General features: G+C 36.2%; 1 protein-coding gene and 2 pseudogenes across 4 annotated transcripts; 2 read left to right on the forward strand and 1 right to left on the reverse strand.

Moving 5' to 3' along the window:
• LOC145806448 (uncharacterized) lies at positions 1–6,105 on the reverse strand (annotated as a pseudogene). The gene is made up of 2 exons (XR_014349589.1): positions 5,666–6,105; positions 1–636 (listed from the first exon to the last, which is right to left on the reverse strand). The product of XR_014349589.1 is annotated as an uncharacterized LOC145806448 (transcript).
• Positions 6,106–14,209: 8,104 nt separating this feature from the next.
• Positions 14,210–16,933, forward strand: LOC114306081 (uncharacterized). Its single transcript, XM_082900318.1, has 2 exons — positions 14,210–14,412; positions 16,159–16,933. The coding sequence occupies exons 1-2, from the start codon at positions 14,247–14,249 to the stop codon at positions 16,860–16,862; spliced, it is 870 nt and encodes a 289-aa protein (XP_082756444.1). The 5' UTR covers positions 14,210–14,246; the 3' UTR covers positions 16,863–16,933.
• Positions 16,934–17,904: 971 nt separating this feature from the next.
• On the forward strand, positions 17,905–21,605 carry LOC145806449 (putative pentatricopeptide repeat-containing protein At3g15130 pseudogene; annotated as a pseudogene). 2 transcript variants are annotated; one of them, XR_014349591.1, is made up of 2 exons: positions 17,905–20,414; positions 21,171–21,605. The product of XR_014349591.1 is annotated as a putative pentatricopeptide repeat-containing protein At3g15130 pseudogene, transcript variant X2 (transcript). The 2 variants fall into 2 exon arrangements; XR_014349590.1 differs by having other exon boundaries at positions 17,905–20,386; positions 21,171–21,604.
• Positions 21,606–21,942: the final 337 nt, after the last annotated feature.

Here is a 21,942-nt window from a genome sequence, read left to right on the forward strand (position 1 = left end):
TGAAAATAAAAGCAATCAAGTTACCATGACTCATAATACTAGGATATCAGCTCCAAAATTACAAAAACGTATAAGAGCTACAAAACTGCAAAATCAGGCAGTAACAGTACTAAAAAAAATAAAAAAACACAAAAACCAAAAATAAACCGGACATAACAGGCTTCAACACAGCTATGACCGGGCCTTCAACACGGCTCACACTTAAGAATTAGCAATCAGCTGCTCAGGAACATCACTATGCAATCCCTCCCCATCAGTATCTTCAACACCTTGCTCGATCTGCTTCTGTTTGCCTGACCATCCATACATCTGTCTTCTTGCATCCCTACGAGCCGCCCTCTCAGCTAGTTTCAATTCTTTAAAGCCCTCTTCAAACTTAGCTTCATCCTCGGGTGAAAAGAAAACTACCTCCATTTCCCCAAGCTCTTCGTACATTTTCTCAATTTTGGCTTTCCAGAAGAGGCCCATCTCTGTGTCCATCTTGTGATATGGCGTTTTCAGCAAGTACTCATCGATCCCACCTGCCTTGTCTATGCAACGAAGGGCATGGGTTGTTACCTTTACACGAATGTGTCGGTCTAGGATGTAACTGAAAAGTCGTTTCTCTTGTACGTTTGGTTTCTAGTTCCTCCTTGTCTTGTTACCACCATTGCATTAAAGCCTTGAGAAGAATAATCCACTCGTTTTCTTTTTCAATCAATGAATGACAAGAGAATTTGAAGCATAAAAATAACCAAGGAGAACATGTCTAAGCTGTCTCATAAGTTTCACAACATATGAAGAGACTAAACAATGTTTCTTCCAAAAGTATCATCCATGGAGGCTAGTACATATAGAAACTAGCAATGATTTCATATAGTGCAAGTCATTACGTATCATATGTAACTTGTCTAATTCTTGTTTAAATGAAATGGGTAATCGATGGATTCTAGGAGTATGTTGTTTACATTCAATTCCTCCAAAGAATATCACCTCAGTTAAATACTCTTTCTTTACAGGCATGTCAGAATTTTCATGGCAAATGGGAGTTGGAAGGTACCATCTATGATTCTATTTTGGTATAGCAGAGCAAACACGGCTTGGAATACTTTTGCAGGTCCGTGAAATCTGACATGAGAAAACTTTCAGTTTCTTTCTAGGCATTTGGCTCTTCTAATCTTAGTGGCACTGATTTTATGAGATTGGCAGTCACATCTTTTCCTCCATCTTCATGAATTGCTACACCCTCACATAAATTATGCAAAGTCAAATTGGGCAGAAAGCACCCACGGGAATTCTGAGCAAGTGGGAGCAGTAGGTGTTTGAAATGATAGCTAAAAGTCCATTTTATTCACACAAGTCAACTAGTGGCAAAGGATTTGATCTCTTTACTGGGTTTAAAAAATATTAAAAATGGAATTTCGCAAAAAAAAAAAAAACTTCGATAGTTCCAACATTACTAATTTCATTATTAGTAGAGAGCTATTCAAGGGAACTCTTGATTTCTTCTTCTTCTTCTTTTTTTCTCTAATTAAAATATTTGAAAGAGAACTATCTATCCAACAAACAAAAAGATGATGGATGATCACCAATTCTAGATCCATGAATTGAATATATGTGGGCACCAAGGAAAGCAATTTTGGGGTAGATATTCAAATCCAGGTTGCCAGTATAAAATTCCTTCCAATACACATACACATGTTGTGAATTGTCCAGAGCAAGGTTTTAAAAAGCGACTGCAACCGTTACGTTGTTACGTAACGGTTGTGGTGGTTACCACCACCCGTTACGGCCGCTTTTGCAGTGTGATTGAGATTCATAGGTGTGTCGGCCATAGCGGTCGTAACGGTGCCGTAACAGCCTGTTACGCACGGTTACGTAACGGTTCCGAACTGTTTCTTTCGAAAAAAACACACAAAAAAAAGATTAAAAATGGGGGAAGAGGGATAGAGAGAAGAGAGAAGATAAAGAAAGAAGATTGGGGGGCAAGAGATAGAGAAAGAAGAGGGAAAATGAAAAACATGTTATTAATTTGTTTAAACTGTAAGACTTATGCTATTTTATCAGCTGCTATCACTCAACTAATTTGTTTGTGTGTGTTTATCTATATATTGTTTGAAAATAATAATAATAATAATAATAATAAGTGTGGTCATTATCTATTTGGATTGGTTAAAATATATATATATATATATATATAGGTTTTTATTTATTCTCTTATTTTTGTCGTTGTTTATCTTATATATAATAGTTAGTGATTGATTTTTTGTATAATATAAAGTCATTAATTATTAAAATTAAATGTAAAAAACTCAGTTTATAGTGATTTAAAAATATGAAATATATTGGATCATACTTAAAAATTTACAAAAATTGATCAATATTTATTTTAAAGCCAATAAAATAAATATGATCATGGAAAAAAAAATATGCGTAACGGTAAGTTTTTTTCAAATTGTGGGAAATATAAAAAAATTCACGATTCCAGTTACCGCAACCGTTACGCTATGACCTTTACATCCCGTAACCGCAACCACGCCACCGCCACCGTTACGTCGACCACAATTGCCTTTCAGAACTTTGGTCCAGACACTAGAAAATCTAGTGCGTCTTGTCCTGTCTATCACTATTCATATACAAATGTATGTATATACACTATGCATGCATGTGATCTTATGCATCGTAAATAAAAAAAAAAAAAAACCCCATGCCTAGCCCTAAAGCCCATATATGTATATATATATATGTACATACGAATACATACACAAATGTTTGTTGGATTCTTTATAGAAGTGAATAAATGCTCTATTAATGCCCGTTTTCACCGTCAGTAGTAAAACGATACATGCATAATAGATGTTTCAATATATCTATACTATCCCCACAAGCAGAGGATTATCATAGTTCCCAAAAAACATTTGGGAAAAACAATAATAAGAAAGGGGTCGGTTTAGGCACATTCCCTTTGACTGCATAGCTGCACCTACAGAAATGTAAATCATACTCCAATCCATATCTCAATTCAATAGACCAATTTTTAGCATCCAAACAATGCATTTTAAAATATGTTCACACAAAATGTTTGATTTTACTAAACTCTTGGATGGTTCTGAATGGTAATCGAAGCAAGCAAATAAAATCTACAACTCAAATCCAAATCCAAGATTTTAAAAGCAATTGTATTTAGTGATAGGAGGAAACAAGAATTATCGGTATTTTTTCATTTAAACAGAGGAGAAGAAGGCGACAAGTACAATGAAAAAGTTTAGGATAGATTTATCTCTCAAACATTTTCAAACCTTGAAAGGACCATCACTTTTCTCCAGAAAGATTCTTCACATTTGAAGTGTAGCAATCATTTTCCTTGCCTACTTAAAGCCAAAACAAAATACTTCTTTTTTTTTTTTTATAAGTAGTTAAATTTATTAGAAAAGCATCAAAAGGATGCAGAGAATACAATGAACCTAGAACTTCTAACCAATAACATTATCCAAAAAATCTATGAAAACAAATATATCCGGGTCGGACTGTGACTCCAACCAAGTGCATAAAGTAAGCAACAATCAATTCTCAAGCCAAGACACCGAATGAGTAATCTCGAGAAACGTCCGTCGATTCCTCTCCAACCAAAATACTTTTTCTTTGGTTGGAGACCTATTAGACATAGATTCAAATTTTCATTATTTTTTGGATTCTTAGAGTTTTTGGTTCCTGGTGGTATCAAAAGGGCACTCCGTCAAAATATTCCATTCATCTCTCAATGTACATGGGCATATCAAAATAAGATTTTAAGTTTAATTATTAATTCCTTCTGCAACCAACCTACCCCACTTCTTATAACTAATGTGATTCGTTTATTCATCCTCATAATACTACTGTTTCACACTGTTGTAAAACAAGTTCAACAAAAGATATGCTCTGTGGGGAATGGGATATACAGGAAATAGAATTTGAGGATGAGAGTCCTATTCATTGTTAGGAGGGAATGATTCTATATTACTCATCGAGTGTTTAAATAATTCTATGTAGAGATATAGGGGTATAAATATAATGTATACTTTAAGTGTACAACGTAGGCACCCTGCTTTGGTTGTTGTTTCCTAAAAGATCCGAAGATCCTGATTATTGTTCCCTAAGTTTCTACATCACCACAAGTGCCCTCACACTAACAACACTTAAAGTTTCCATGTAACCTAGCATGTGATCACTTATGCCAATGGGGTCACTCATCACATCAAAAGAATATACAAGCAACATTAGAGAATACCCAACTAAACAAAAGGCGACAATGCAAGTTGGTATGTGCCTAGCATGCAACAATTTAAGTAGATGTGGATGCCTCCTATACCAGTAAGGATATGAATACAAAGGAATCATGTCCCTAGAGAGAGAGAGAGAGAGGCTACCCCACCATAAAAACTGGGAAGAGCAAATAACCTAGCAAACCAAAGGGAAGAGCAAATCAGCTCTTCCCAGTTTTTATTTTTTCCTTTATATAGTAAGCTTCACCTTTTATTCGGAGGATAAAAAATGACAATTAAAATTAAAAACAAAAGTAAAAAGTAAAGAACGGAGGTTGGTTGAAGTTGCAAACAACATTTGAAGACTACCCCTTTTCTATTTTATACTGCTCTTCTCATTCTAATTTTTCCTCTATCTGTTCTTCATCTCCACTTAATGGCCTCTTTCCTCACGTAACTTAAAGGCAATTGAAAGCTTTCTATATGTGGCCTGTCACTTGTTCCATGAACAGAAGCATTCCACCACATGAGATTTCAACCCTACTTTCATCATTCACCAAATGCGTTCACCTTTTCAAATCACCTCTTTCTTTTGCTCCATCAAATTGTGATTATTCTAAAAGTTGAGGGTACATAATTTCCAAATTTCATACTCTATCAAACTCTAGTAAATAAAAAGCTTGATCAAACTCCGTTTTCATTCATTAATTTAGATGGGTAGATTTAAGTCCTCTAGAATACCAGAAGTTAGAGCCTAACCAAATACTCTAGTGCATTTCCCTTCTTCTTGGGTGTCAAATAGACAACCTCTTTGGTTTCCGCCCTTTCCCCTTCAACTTCTCTTCTTCACTGGTTTCTACTAGTTCTCTTTCTCCTACTCGATCTCCATGTTGACTGTTTATATAAGTCTATATATAGCACTGCTCTTTTTCACACTCTCAATATCTCTCTTGCTCCGAAACTGTTTTTTCTATCTAAAACCCTCTACCAAGCCTCCTCACCGTGCCCCAAAATTGCTTCCATAGAAAAGATGGAGATTTTCAAATCAGCTAGAAACTGATTCTTGAAGCCTACTAAGGAACTAACCACCAAGTGCAAACAAAAGGCCTCAGGACCTCACTTGCATCAAAGGCAAGAAATTCCAGTTGAATACCAAATCCCCTAGATCTTGGAAAGGTATACCTAAATAGATTCACCAATCATTACAAAAATAAATAAATAAATAAATAAATAAAAACACACCTAAACCTCCTTAGTTACCAATCTATAACTACCACCTAAACCTTGTATATATAGAGATAAAGATATGCCATGAAAGATTACCAATAATTATAAAAACCAAAAACCCACCAAATTACAAACCTTCAAACAGGTGCAACCACATCCACATTCATAAATGCACATATATAGATATACATATATATGTAGAGAGAGAGAGAGAGTACGTACTTGTTGCCACCGTCTTCGCCGACGCGGTTACCGAACTGGATGTGGCGGCCGGCGAAGATGCCGCGATGGGCCCTGCCCATGATGACCTTGGAGTCAGGTACGCATTTCTTGAGTGATTCCTTCACCCCAGGACCCAAGTTCTTCTCTGCCTATCTTCTTCATTATCTTTTTCATCATCTCGTTCGACCTGAACGCCATTCTCTCTCTCACTCTCTCTCTCTCTCTCTCTCTTCAATTGTAAGGGTTTTGAAGAGATTGAATTGCTACGAAGAACAAGTTGTGTACTTCTCTCTCTGGTCTGCAATGTTCATATGGAGCGAGAGATCTGCTTTAGAATCCACTTCGTTCAGAGTCGCAGAGCAGGGTTTTGGAGGAAGAGGAGGCTTGTATAATGGTATTGTACCTGTTGCTACTATATGTTGTACCCTAAATCATTTCTCATTTTCAAGTTTGTGGTTTAACCTTTGCATTTATCTCTCAAACATTTTCAAACCTTGAAATGACCATCACTTTTCTCCAGAAAGATTCTTCACATTTGAAGTGTAGCAATCATTTTCCTTGCCTACTTAAAGCCAAAACAAAATACTTCTTTTTTTTTTATAAGTAGTTAAATTTATTAGAAAAGCATCGAAAAGATGCAAAGAATACAATGAACCTAGAACTTCTAACCAATAGCATTATCCAAAAAATCTGTGAAAACAAATATATCCGGGTCGGCCTGTGACTCCAACCAAGTGCATAAAGTAAGCAACAATCAATTCTCAAGCCAAGACACCGAATGAGTAATCTCGAGAAACGTCCGTCGATTTCTCTCCAACCAAAATACTTTTTCTTTGGTTGGAGACCTATTAGACATAGATTCAAATTTTCATTATTTTTTGGATTCTTAGAGTTTTTGGTTCCTGGTGGTATCAAAAGGGCACTGCGTCAAAATATTCCATTCATCCCTCATGTACATGGGCATATCAAAATAAGATTTTAAGTTTAATTATTAATTCCTTCTGCAACCAACCTACCCCACTTCTTATAACTAATGTGATTCGTTTATTTATCCTCATAATACTACTGTTTCACATTGTTGTAAAACAAGTTCAACAAAAGATATGCTCTGTGGGGAATGGGATATACAGGAAATAGAATTTGAGGATGAGAGTCCTATTCATTGTTAGGAGGGAATGATTCTATATTACTCATCGAGTGTTTAAATAATTCTATGTAGAGATATAGGGGTATAAATATAATGTATACTTTAAGTGTACAACGTAGGCACCCTGCTTTGGTTGTTGTTTCCTAAAAGATCCGAAGATCCTGATTATTGTTCCCTAAGTTTCTACATCACCACAAGTGCCCTCACACTAACAACACTTAAAGTTTCCATGTAACCTAGCATGTGATCACTTATGCCAATGGGGTCACTCATCACATCAAAAGAATATACAAGCAACATTAGAGAATACCCAACTAAACAAAAGGCGACAATGCAAGTTGGTATGTGCCTAGCATGCAACAATTTAAGTAGATGTGGATGCCTCCTATACCAGTAAGGATATGAATACAAAGGAATCATGTCCCTAGAGAGAGAGAGAGAGAGAGAGAGAGGCTACCCCACCATAAAAACTGGGAAGAGCAAATAACCTAGCAAACCAAAGGGAAGAGCAAATCAGCTCTTCCCAGTTTTTATTTTTTCCTTTATATAGTAAGCTTCACCTCTTATTCGGAGGATAAAAAATGACAATTAAAATTAAAAACAAAAGTAAAAAGTAAAGAACGGAGGTTGGTTGAAGTTGTAAACAACATTTGATGACTACCCCTTTTCTATTTTATACTGCTCTTCTCATTCTAATTTTTCGTCTATCTGTTCTTCATCTCCACTTAATGGCCTCTTTCCTCACGTAACTTAAAGGCAATTGAAAGCTTTCTATATGTGGCCTGTCACTTGTTCCATGAACAGAAGCATTCCACCACATGAGATTTCAACCCTACTTTCATCATTCACCAAATGCGTTCACCTTTTCAAATCACCTCTTTCTTTTGCTCCATCAAATTGTGATTATTCTAAAAGTTGAGGGTACATAATTTCCAAATTTCATACTATATCAAACTCTAGTAAATAAAAAGCTTGATCAAACTCCGTTTTCATTCATTAATTTAGATGGGTAGATTTAAGTCCTCTAGAATACCAGAAGTTAGAGCTTAACCAAATACTCTAGTGCATTTCCCTCCTTCTTGGGTGTCAAATAGACAACTTCTTTGGTTGCCTCCCTTTCCCCTTCAACTTCTCTTCTTCACTGGTTTCTACTAGTTTTCTTTCTCCTAATCGATCTCCATGTTGACTGTTTATATAAGTCTATATATAGCACTGCTCTTTTTCACACTCTCAATATCTCTCTTGCTCCGAAACTGTTCTTTCTATCTAAAACCCTCTTCCAAGCCTCCTCCCAGTGCCCCAAAATTGCTTCCATAGAAAAGATGGAGATTTTCAAATCAGCTAGAAACTGATTCTTGAAGCCTACTAAGGAACTAACCACCAAGTGCAAACAAAAGGCCTTAGGACCTCACTTGCATCAAAGGCAAGAAATTCCAGTTGAATACCAAATCCCCTAGATCTTGGAAAGGTATACCTAAATAGATTCACCAATCATTACAAAAATAAATAAATAAATAAATAAAAACACACCTAAACCTCCTTAGTTACCAATCTATAACTACCACCTGTTTCCCCTAGATGTTTCCCTGTTTGCTGAGTAATGCTTTATTCCATCTCAGTTGATGTTGTTGCTACAAAATAGTTAGTGGGTGTTTTTGTTAGTTATAGTGATGAGTTGAGATGTTTGTAAAGGAATGGAACTAAGTATGAAATTTTATTTTAACTTACAATTTGCTTTGCAATTTCAAAGTGCTTGTTGTGGCAATCTTTTGCTGGTCTCAAAGAGTCATAGTGTCTCCATATTCCATCAGCATTGTCAAAGACCACAATTGTCCAATGGTTGTCGTGGTTGATTGGGAAATGGATATATCTGTTTTTCATTGCTTCTGGAAAATGGTTGTCCATCAGTTTTTCTCTCAGTGCTTGATCTTGGTTTTGTAGTGTAGTCTGTAAGTTATATATATGTTTGAAATATGTTATAAAACTATGTAGTAATACATGTTGAGAAAGTAGAAAATTTTGCAGTTGTAAGGTATGTTAAGTTTTGCTTACAGTGATGAGTGTTGAGAAAACGTAAGATCTTCCTGCATATGGATTGCTTGCAAAGACTAGATCGTTTTTCTCAAATTCTTCAATGGTTGGCTGGAGTGCCAATTGCTTCTGTGAGAAGGCATCAATGACCTGAAACATGTTATATATGAGAATGTGTTAGGTTTGTGGAATAGGTTATTGAATATGTACAGAAACTGTAAAATTGTGCAGTTGGAGACCTACATTCCCATATAAGGGTTCCCTGTTGGTCAATCTGCATATATCTGAAAAGTATACGCAGTTTTCATCTTCGCTGCCAGACCAGACACAAGCACTTGATTGTGTGTTGTTGATGAGTTGAATTTGGTCTTGGTCTTTTTTGGATAGGCTATGCCAAACCTTGTTTGTTTTGCGGCATGAAATGGCGAGTGGCTTGTTTAGAATTGATTCTTCCTGGAAATCATCATCACTTTCCAATACTTGAAGTTTTGTCTTCTTTTGATTGGCATGCTCTTTTGGGTTTGTTTCAGCAGCAACTGCTTTCTCTTGGCCAATATGTTCTTGCATCTTTTCTTTCTGCTGTTGTTTTGCTTCATGAGCACCCTCTTTTTTGTTGTCATTCTTCTTCTCTTTTTCTTCATCGGTACCCTGTGTTGGTTTGGGTACATCAGCAGCAGTTTGTGTCTTGTTTCTTGCATCTTCTTTGGGTTTGGTCATTGGTTGGTATTCAAAATCTGGGTCATGTGCTTGTTTTCTTGATTTTTGTTTGATTCTCTTGACCATGGATCTTTGTTGGGGACTGCCAGTTTTTTTGGTGGACATTTCCTTCAATTGATCTTCTTTTTTACGCAATTCAGCCATGAATTTTTGTTCCATTTCTTGCATTTGTGCTCTCATGGCTGATATGAGCTTGTCCTTGTCGTCCTCTTTGGTTGGTGTTTGTGGTTGGTCATGACCTATAAAAATGTTGGATTGTGTTTTGGTTAGTTTAATGAAATTTTGCAGTATGCTTTAGTATTAGACAATAGTTTACCTTGCGCATGAAATATGTCAGATTTCTCTTGCAGTTCTTCTTGTTGGTTTGTCAGTTCTTATTCATTGACTTCTTCTTGTTGGTTTGTTTGTTGTTCTTCTTGTTCTTGTTGTTGGTCTTCTTCTTTATCAAGGTCTTCTTGTTGATCACTTTTTGTTTGTTGTCTTTCTTCTGCTTTGTCATTGTCTTGTTGTTCATCAAGTTCTTCTTCTTTTTCTTGTTGTTGTTGTTGTTGTTGTTGTTCTTCTTCTTCTTCTTCTTCTTCTTCTTCTTCTTCTTCTTCAGTTTCTTCTTCAGTTTCAGTTTCTTCTTCTTCTTCAGTTTCTTCTTCATCAGTTTTTTCTTCATCAGTCACTTGATTTTTTTCATCATCACTCTTTTCTTCTTGTTCATCACTTTCTGGTTCTTCTTGTGGTTTTTGCTTTCTTTTCTTTTTTTTTTTTTGTTGTTCTTCTTGTTCTGATTGTGATTCTGATTCTGAATGATGTTCTTCTTTGAGAAAGTCATCCTCATCACTGTCTAGAAGTCTTCTTTTTTTTTTGTTGCTTTTGTTTTCTTTTTTTGCTTATTGTCCTTTTTGTGGTCTTGTTTCTTTGTTGAAGAGTCTGTTGATGTGCTTTGATTGATATGCAATAACTGTATTTCTTGTTCAGTTGAGGTTAAAGCACTTTGGTTAACCTGCATTGGAACAATGTGGCATATATCAGTAATACTGTAAATTTGGTCAGTTTCATAAGATGAGTTGTACTGTGAGTAATGTGGGTTAAGTGTCGAAATATGTTTTTTGAAACTGAAAAATGTTACAGTTTCATAACATGAGTGATGTTAAAGAAGTGTGTGCTTTGAAACTGAAAATTTTCACAGTTTCATAATATGATTTGTACTACAATGAATATGAAAGGAGTGTTGAATAGATTTGTGCTATGATAGTATAGAAGAGTTTGAATACCTTTTCAAAGTGAGCAAGGCTGATGTGTTTCCACTTGGAGTACATTTTGCCAAGGTTCCATTTCATAAACCTTGGGAAGCCTTCTTTGTTGGATGGTCGGAGGAGTTTACTGTGCTCACAGTACCAGTACTGTAAAAAAAAAAAAAGAAGTTGAAATATGTTAGATAGTTAGAAATAGGTGGATGTCTGATATTTTTGTGGGAAGTAGTTGAGTAATGTGTTTACCAAGAGTAACATGACACATCCAGTGACATGCCTTGGGTTGTTGTTTGCATTTGCCATTGAATTCATCAGTGTGTCTTTTATTGCCTCAACCCAATTGTACTTCTTGATGTTGTTGAGATTGTCAACATAGTTGAGGAAACTCCAACTCAGTGTATGGCCTGTTGTGGGCATGAGAAATTTCAAGCACAAGTAAAGGGTGATTACCCTTGCAAGATCTTGGCGATCATTGGTTGATTTTCCTTTTTTTTTTTGTTGAAACATTTTGGTCAAAGACTTGCCATCCAATCTCTTGACTGATTTGCATCTTCGTTTGTAAAATGGAAGCTGAAAATCCTTTGGTCTTGCATAGGATTTGGTGGTGATACTGCCTTCTCCACAGTCGATACCAAAAATGAGCTTGACATCACTGCTTCTGAGTTTCATTTCCTTTTTGCCAAGTACAAATGATCTTTTTCTTTTGTTGTAGAGTGTTGTCATTTCTGCTACAATGGAATTGTAGCATTTGCACTAAGAGGCCTTCAGTTGTGTTGAGGAGAGAGCATTTATAAGGGTCCAAAAAGGGGTTTTTTGCAGCTCTGTCTGTTGGGCTTTTGTGAATTTGACCCCTTTCAACAGTTTGATTACCGTTCCGATGTTGGAACGATAATTAAATTGTTGGACTCTCTTTGCAGGGACTGCTGCTTTTTTTTCTTTTGATGCCTTGGTTTTTGTTTTGGGAGTTGATTGGCTTTCTTGGAGCTTTCTTTTTTTGGTTGGAGGAGCTTCTTGGTTTTTTGTTGGCTTTCTTTTGTTTGTTTTTGTTGTGGTTGGAGGTGTGGTTGGTGTTTGTTGGGTGGGTGGGGTCTGTGGTGTAGTTCTTGGGCTTTTTCTTGTAGGTGGTGTGGTTATTTTGTGGGTTTTTTGGTGGGGTCTGTTGGGTTTGGTTGTTTTTGAGTGTGGTGGTTTGGTTTTTTGTGGATGGGGAGATGGTGGTGGCATTTTAGTGGATACAGGAGATGGACTTTCAAAATGGGAGATGGTTAAATCCCTGATTGGATTTGTGGGCATATGGGTTTGTTTCTTCCAATATCTTCCAACAGCTATTTCTGAAAAAATGAAAGTGACCGCAGGGTATGAGTAATAGGAACAGCCCATTGTATGAACAATAGGAACAGCCCATTGTATTTTGTAAAAAGCAACAATAACAACAAGAAGATTAAAAATTCAAAAATAAGAATAAGAGAAGCCAATATTGAACAACAAGAATAAGAATAAGGTGTTGAATGTGTAAAAACAGGGATTTATGTGTAAAAACAGTGTTTAGAATGTTGAAAAACAGGGGACTATATATAAAAGAGGGTTTATACATTTGGAAGTATGTAAAATGTGTATATACGAAATATGAAAGAATGATGTACAAATGTGAATGAAAAATAATGAATAGGTGAATAGAGATGATACTTTTTTCCCCATTTTTGTGAATCGGAAGTCAGGAACTATGAAATCTCTTCAGAGTGGTGATGGTTCTTCATGTTGTTGAGAGTCGCCGATTGGAGAATATGAACGGCTTGGTGTTGTGTTGAAGATGAACGGTTTGGTTTTGTGGTTAGGGTAGGGTTTCAGAGGGAATGGAGTCGAATGGAGGAAAGATGGAGGATTGAGAATGCGATTTCGAGCAGCGGAGATGTAACAGTGTACTGATCAGACTGAGATGATTGTGGGTGATGAAAATGAACGGTTACGTTTTCTGGTTAGGGTTAGGGTTTCAGAGGGGATGGAGTTGAACGGAAGAGAGATGGAGGACTGAGGAGTCGATTTCGAGCGGCGGAGACGTGACAGTGTACTGATCGGACTGAGATGATGGGAACGTGGGAGATGGTTGCGCGCGTGTAAATTGGATGATATATTGTGGGTGTTTTCGTCTTATTGTTAATTTGAGGACTTAATGGAGTATTAAATTTGTTTTGGGTCTAAATGGGGTATGATATGTTGGGCTTGGACCTTTGGGTCAGACGCCCAAATTTAAAAGTAGGAAGAGAGAGCATAGAGGTGTCAGGAGGGCCGAGTGGTCTAAGGCGCCAGACTCATTTGGAGCTTTTTTTGGGCCTTCCTTACTATTAGACTTGGGATGAGGGCCTACCTTACTATTTGGGCTTGGGATGAGGTCCAATTAGTTTTGCGGGTTCACTTACAAACATATCGTTTAAAAAGCTGAGCCCAACTAATTATAAATTCAATATTTGGGGTGGTAAACTAGCAGCTTGGTTCGACAACTTACAAAGTTTTAAAAAAATTTAAGTTTTATTTATTACACTTTTAAATTAATCTCAAATAATTTTTTTTCGAGTCCACCTCAAGTAATTTGGTATTTGTATTTAATGTTAAGACAGTCGAATTAAGTTGAACGAATTATTAACTATTTAAATTTAATTTACAATTTTTAATGAATTCTAACAATATATTTAAGTTTAATTACACATGAACTTTTAATAAATTGAATAAAAGTGGAATTTAAATTGTTTGATCCATTTATCACTGCAATAAATAAAAATATACAAAGGCCTATGTTTGGGAAGTGGGTTTTGTGACTTTTTTAGTTAAAATAGTCACAAAAAATAAAATAGACTTTTTAGCTCAATAAGACAAAATATCTCATTCAACTTATAATCATTGCATTCTTTCTCTCACAAAAAAATCTAAAAAGACCAAAAGTCCTTTCCAAACCAGGTTTTTAACCCCAGACTAAAATAATCAAAAAAATTAAAAACCCAAAAAACCAACCCACTTTCCAAACGAAGCCAAAGAGACAAAAATTTACAAAAATATTATACAAACCTGACAAATTGTGATTATTTATTTAAAAACATGATAACCATAATTTGATGAAAAATATTATAAATCTTAAATTTTTTAACAAATAAATGATCAAATATCTCACGAAACCCACACCGTATGTGATATTTGAACATTTATTTAATAAAAAATTTGACATTTCTACCGTTACCTTAATTTGATCGTATTCAATCATGCCAATCCACGTAACCAAAACTGAAGAACGAGATTCGTAAGCAAACATCAATCAAAAACTTTGCATAAATGAGATTCGCCATCTCCATTTTTCTTAGTTATATTCTGAAGAAGTGAAACTCATTTTCGATCCAAAGCTTGTGTGTGTGTGTGTGTGTGTATTCGTTCTCAAACTACATTGCGGGGATGGCGACAAGCAGCAGAGAGGCCAGACGACGTCGCATTGCGGATAGAGGCTCGGATCGCTTGTCATTTCCAAACCCTGCCTTGTTCATCATCTTCGCCCTCTCAATCTCATCATTCAAATCTTTCGCCACATCAATCCACTGGTATTCCCTCCCTCTGTCTCTCTGTCTCTCTCTCTCTCTATGTATATATATTTATATATGTCTAATTATCAGATTGTTAGCTTAATTTTTAACTAAAACGAAAAAAAATGATCCTTTTTTTTTTTCTTCTATGGATTTGTTGCATAAAATTGATGTCCTTGTGATAATTAATATGTTGCAAAGAGAAAGAAGAATAGTTGCTTATGTAAAAACATCTCTAATCATTCATCCCATATTTCATTAAATTTGAGTAAAAATCTGGCCTTTCGACCAGTTGGTCATCCGGCTAAAGTAAATTTTCAATAAATTCATCTCAAAATTGGTTGTCTAGGAACCAACACTTGCCTACAAATTTGATGAAACAATAAACGTTCTCTTTATTTGATGAAAAAAAGTATCACTTACCAAACTGATGAAACAGTTTGAGTACTATTTTCATCGATTTTTCATCAAATTTAATCTGATGAAGGATTGGAGATGATCTAAATCAACTATATGATTTTTATAGTAATTATTTGAGGCCTAAAGTAAGTTGTGGCCAAAAATGGTTTAGAATTTGTGATTTTATTTTTTATTTTTTGTTTTTCAGCTTCGCAGGGGATTATTTTAGTTATAATTTTGATGGGTCATGAACACTTGCCAAACTGGTTAAGAGAAACCAAGTTATTGTGCAATTGTGATTTCCATTTTAGAAGAGTTGGTGGTGAACCCATGGTCAATTCAATGAAATTCTTAATAAGGGAGCATTCTATATTCCAACACACAAATGCTAATAATATGGAGGACTTTAGTTTGCTTTTACTAAAATCATGATTTTTCTAGTTGAAAACTGCTTGAATGCTTGGCAATCCTAAATTGAGCAACTTATTGCACCGACTTTGCAACTAAACTGCAAGCCTTTGTGTTGTCGCAGCAAAGTCTATATTTTGAGACATGCTCTGGACGTAACAGGTGGTTTCAAAGTTCAACAGTTCCCGTACTTTCAAATTTGAACTTGTTCGCTGATATTCGCATGGTTTGCAAGAATTTTGGAATTTAGATGCTAATGTTTCTAGTACTTTCTTATGGCCTTATAGCTAGTTTCCTTTGGTCAAAAGGAGAATAAGAAACAACAGGATTACTTAGACCTTTTAAGACACTAAATCTAAGAGCAGAAACCATGACCCAAAAAATGATGGTATTGGTTGAAAAACCAAGTAAATTTTGTGTTTGTACGCGTGCAAATCCCACATGGAGCCAAAAACCAAGTGCTTATATTATATAATCATCGCACTAATAGCTTGTGAATCAAATGAAGGTTGAATCACTGAGGTAGTGAAACTGTGTTTGGTGGGGCCACTTCTGGATGGACTATGAATCAATGAGTTTAATGTTTATGATGTTCCTTAGTAGCGACAGTTTGCTTCTTTTGCTGGGTTGAAAGCTGTATATTATACCATGTGTAAATTATTTGCTTGGTGTGGTAGGGAAGTATCTTATGAATTTGTATAGATTGCATAGCAGCTGTTAACTAAATTTATTGGTTAAAATAATTGCAATCCATTTGGCAGCTGGTTACTTACAATTTGAAATATGCCTCACAAATGTTGTGGGAGATTAATATCTGGATTTTTATGCAGGCCGTAATAGAAAATCTTTAGGATTTCATGCATTAGATTGCGTGGAGTATAGTTTATGCTTGGAATTCAATTTCAAACGTCATGCTGGGGCATGTTGTGTACTTCTTTGACTTGTGTTTTAATATATTTTTAATCCACTTTCGGTTTCAGTCATTAATCTTGTTGATATTGCAGTTTCATACAACGGTGAGGATAAATCCTCTAGTTCTTTGTTGCTGAAGGTTGCCTCTGCCAATGAATCTGGCACCATTGATCGTGGAAGTAAAGAGCAACCATTTTTACGCAAATGTGAGACAAACACTGAAGCTTTGAGAGTTCTTCCTTGGGAAGTCGATGGCAGAGTAGAATCATCCCGTGTCTCATCGACAGTTCAAAATACATCGATTTCCACTTCTGACTCAGATCATCACGTTGAACCACATGTCTATCGGAGTAAATTTTTCACCCCGAATCAAATAAGTTGTGCCATTGCAGTGTCAGAGAGTACCCGCATCTATTGTTCTCTACCAGCAGCCATTTTAGTAGTACTTTCTCATGTTGGACTTCCTGTACTGGGTAGCCACATCGTGAAGAGCACCATATTTTTTGGGCCTTTGTATCTAGTTTTGCTTACCAATGTATCGATTGTGCTAGCACAGCTACTTTTAGGAAAACAGAGACGGTTGGAGCGGATTGAGCAAGAAGCAAATAGTGTCCCTTTGATTGGTGGGTACGGTTTTGCTGAACAAGTAGGCAAGGCATTGGAGTCAGGTTTGGTGTTGCAGAACATAGTGGGTGCAATGTTCATGGATTGTAGTGTGTATGCGGTCGTTGTTGTATGCGGTCTCTCTCTTGTGCACAAATTCGGCTGGTAGGATATTTGGTTGAATAATTTGAATCATTGGCCCTTGATGAGCTAGTTCAACTCCTTGTCTAATGAATGTACTTTCACTCAGGTGTCTTCCTTTTTTTGTAATATATTTTGTATAAGGATTTGAAGGCACCTCCTTTTAGGCCTAGTCATGTATAACATTTATCTTTAATACTATTTACTTTTCTTCTGTTCAAAAAACCCTAGTTCAACTCTGCTTTGAATGCACTTTATTTTTCAATTTCTGTACATTTCCCCCCCTAGGCATGGATTCAAGTTTATGTAATTTTCTTTAGGTTTCAACTTTGTGTTGAATTCGGATTTGAAGGGACAGTTTTGTAAATCAACTTGTATCTATCTATGTTATAATCGGAGTTTCTATTTGCATACCACATATCTTCGGGCTTTATTTAGTAGTCTAGAAGCACAATATAACATTGCTTACGTGATACTCTAAACCAATTACCTAGTTAGTGTGTTATGATTTTTTTATTGGCTGGGATTACTATATAGACAATGACATGATATTTATATCTTCTCAATTCACATCATTCTTTCAACTAATTATGATCATGCTCCTTCAACGAATTTCTAAAATGCCCTCATCTTCTATTCCCACATCCCCATCATCTTCTACCTGAAACCCAACAACCACCCCATCCTCACGATGCCGAAAATTGCCTTTGCCCCCACCATTCCCAACCCTCTACCAGCATGCCACCATGGAAACAGGTAAGAGACGTAATTAGGAGGGAAGGGGCGCCAGTGGTGGAAATGGCGGCAGAAAGTTACAGGTGGTTTTAAGCAATATGTTAGGGTCAGGGTTAGAATATTGGAAATTAATTTATTATGGAGAGTAAATGGTGTCAATTGAAAAAAAAAAAAAAAAATCAAAAATTAAAAATGTGTGTTTGGTGTTTGATTATATTTTTTATTTTTATTTTGTTTTCAGAAAACATGAAAAACTTGTTTTAAAATTTTTAATTTCACACAAAATAAAAACGTATATGACTTTTTCATTATTTATTTTGTTAGAAACCATGTTCAAGCAACTCATTTGGTTCAACCTCTGCATCTCTCGAAACAGCTCAATTGCTTCGCTAGCTCTACTATGATTCGCTGATCCTCCAATCATTCTACTCCATCAAATACCATCTCTTTCCGACATTTTATCAAACAACTGCCAAGCTTGATACATTCTTCCGGATTACCCATACAAAGTCCTCTGCAAAAACCCATTTCTATCTGCACAAAAGCGAAACCATTGATCAACAAAGATTGCCACCGAGGTCTCGATGGATTTTATAATTGTTAGTTAATAATACACTGAATTTCTGTTTCATTGATGATTGAGAGGCAAACATTAGCTAAGCTCCTGAGGAGCTGTTCAAAAAATTGGTTTATTGATCAAGGACTACAAGCCCATGCAGCTGTAGTGAAATTGGGATATGGGTTTGACATGATGCTAAGCAATGACCTTATAGACATGTATGGAAAATGTAGTAGAATGGGCATTGCTTGTGCTGTGTTTGATAGAATGCTTGAAAGAAATGTTGTTTCGTGGACTGCATTGATGTGTGGTCACTTGCAGCAGGGTAATCCCAAAGTGTCGTTACAGCTTTTTTGTCAAATGGGGTATTCTGATGTTGATCCCAACGAGTTTACTTTCTCGACAAATTTTAAAGCTTGTGGGTTTTTGAGTATTATTGAGAATGGAATGCAAATTCACGGCAACTGTGTTAGAACTGGATTTGAATGGTATCCTGTGGTGGGAAATTCTATTGTGGACATGTACTCGAGATGTGGAAGAATTAGTGAAGCAGAGCGAATGTTTGATCTAATGCCAGTTAGAAGCCTCATAAGTTGGAATGTGATGATAGCAGGATATGCCCTTGAAGGAATGGGAGACAAAGCATTACTTTTGTTCCAGAAAATGCAAGAACAAGGAGAAGTGCCAGACGAATTTACACTTACAAGCTCTTTGAAAGCTTGTAGTGGTATTGGTGCGATTCGGGAAGGAAGTCAAATTCATGCTTATTTGATCGCAAAAGGATTCCCGCTCTCTGTTCAGACAATTATAGCAGGTGCGCTTGTTGATCTGTATGTGAAAAGTGGGCACTTATTTGAAGCACAGCAAGTATTTGATCAAGTTGAACGGAAGAGTGTGATATCATGGACTGCCCTAATTGTGGGTTATGGTCAAAAAGGAAATCTAATGGAAGCCATGGATTTGTTTGGGCAGCTTAGGGAAAGTAGCATTCGGGTAGACGGTTTTGTTCTCTCGAGCATGATAGGCGTGTTTGCTGATTTTGTTCTGGTAGAGCAAGGGAAGCAAATGCATTGTTACACAATCAAAGTTCCATCTGGTTTGGACATATCGGTAGCCAATTCAATTGTTGATATGTATCTGAAATGTGGGTTAATAGAGGAAGCAGAAAGTCATTTCAGTGAAATGCCTGAAAGAAATGTGGTTTCTTGGACCGTTATGATTACGGGGTATGGCAAACACGGTCATGGCAGAGAAGCTATACAACTCTTCAAGAAAATGCGGCTAGATAATGTTGAGCCCGACGGAGTGACTTACTTGGCTGTCCTCTCAGCTTGTAGCCATTCTGGACTAATTGAAGAAAGTCAAGAATTCTTTTCAAGATTGTATGAGGATTGTCGAATCAAACCTAGAGTAGAGCACTATGCTTGCATGGTTGATCTACTTGGTCGAGCTGGACGCTTAAAAGACGCTAAGAGACTTACAGAGAACATGCCGCTAAAACCAAACGTTGGGATATGGCAAACATTGCTTAGTGCTTGTAGAGTACATGGGGAGTTGGAAATAGGGAGAGAAGTAGGAGAGTTACTGTTCAGATTGGATGGTAACAATCCAGTCAATTACGTTTTGATGTCAAATATCTATGCTGATGCTGGCTACTGGAAAGAGCGTGAGAGCGTGAGAGAATTGGTGAAGTTGAAAGGGTTGAAGAAAGAAGCAGGACAGAGTTGGGTTGAGATTGACAAGGAGGTTCACTTCTTTTACAATGGAGATGAGACGCACCTGCTTACAGAAGAAATCCATGAAGTTTTGAAGGAAATGAAGAGAAGGATAAAAGAAGAGACGGGTTATGCTTATGAAATGAGATTTGCGTTGCACGATGTTGAAGAGGAATCAAAGGTGGAGAGCTTGAGATTTCACAGTGAGAAGCTGGCAATTGGGTTGGCATTAGTTCACAGTGGGATACAAAAGGGGGGAAGAATGATTCGAGTTTTCAAAAACTTGAGAGTTTGTGGGGATTGTCATGAGTTCATCAAGGGCTTGTCAAGGATTTTGGACAAGGTCTTTTTGGTAAGAGATGCCAATAGGTTCCACAAGTTTGAGGATGGGTTTTGCTCTTGCAGAGATTATTGTTGATTCGGATTTGGTTTCTCCAATGGCTGAAATGCAACTTTGGGGAAGCCTTGCAGTTTTGCAGACGGATACCGTCCCATGTTAAGTAGCAAAGAGAGATTGAATAGAAAGCTCAAAAATTATAAGAGGTGAGGAAACTTCTCTCAGATGCCAGTGGTATTCCTTCTCTCCCTCTCTTGCACAGGTCCGCACAAATACACACACAAATCACATATGCATTTCCATCCTAAGCTCCCAATTTATAAGATCAGAATAACGTGCTTATGACTTGGTCTACAACTTAATTTATAGTTTTCAATCCATTGAAACAGAAGAATGATATTAACGGACCAGATATTTAAAGAAATTTGATGCTTCAATGAAATTGCAAATAAATGCCTTGTTTTTATTCATGGATCAATATGGTGCTCAGGTGTAAAAAAAATTTCAAAATATAAGAACAAACCATAACTAAACACCTGTCCACCCCCTTTCATTGCTCCATCTTTAATTGTGTGCATTACATTATAGATTACCCATGTAAGATTTGTCTACTAATCCATCTCACACTGATCAATATATAAAAAGACCAAGAATATTGCTTTGATATTGATCATGGTAATCTAAGTGGGAAATATGTATGGCTGTAACGTCTAAACTAAAGACTCGCATCTCTATATACTGGTGACAAAATCAAATATATTTCCTGAGTATGTTTTGTGCATTGGTTTGTTCGACTTACTTGTTTTAGAAATTTGAATGTCTTTTCCTTGCACAGATATATCTAACTGTCAAGACATTACGTATATATCAACTCAATTTTGATTGCTTTGATTAATCAAAAAGGCAAAAGCATATTTTCACATATAGATATCCATATAATTTTACATAAAAATTATATGAATATCTAGTACTAACAGTGCAGATCCTCAGGTGTGGACATTTGTGGTTGATGGATCTCGGACAGCAGCAAAGTGTAGAGCTGGTGCAGCATGGGTTTGCCACAATGAAGAACAAGTAAATGTTCAACAAGAAGTCACAATACACTATCTTCCCTCTCCATTGGTGGCAGAAGCTAAAGCTTGTGTGAATGCACCACAATGATCATTGACTAACATGTGTGTTGGCATTCACAGATTGCCAAGTCCTGGTTAATATTTTGAATGTCAAATGTGAACCATATTGGAATATTAGTTGCACAATTAATTATTGAGCACATCAAAACTATCTGTAGGTTATTTAATGTTTTTATGTATATCTAAAGTTTCTAGATCTGTAATTCTGCCAGTCCGTGAGCTAGCTAATCTGTAAACGCTGATACTACATAATGTTATATAATTTTCTGTTTCCCAATAAAATACACCAACTTCAAGTTTACTTGTGATCCTGCAATAGAGTTTCTGTTTATTATCCAAACAGGGCACAATAAAGCAATGCAATTTATAGATAAAGGCCAACAATTCAAAACCCAGTGAAGCAATAGCAGATATCCAGCAACAGCATTTCATAAGATCACAAAACATCTGATGTTAGAGAAACACCATCTATATGACGGTGGTTAAAGTCATTATTTCTACCAAAAAAAAAAAAGAAAAAAAAAAAAAAAAAGAAAGAAAGAAAAGGAAATAGCTATGATTCTCAGCCTCGAGTTCTTGAAATAGTAAAACTAAAAACCAGATCATAGAATATATAAATTATCCTCATC

Source organism: Camellia sinensis, chromosome 13 (genome assembly GCF_055761805.1).
Source record: "Camellia sinensis isolate YWXY chromosome 13, ASM5576180v1, whole genome shotgun sequence".
NCBI lineage: Eukaryota > Viridiplantae > Streptophyta > Magnoliopsida > Ericales > Theaceae > Camellia > Camellia sinensis.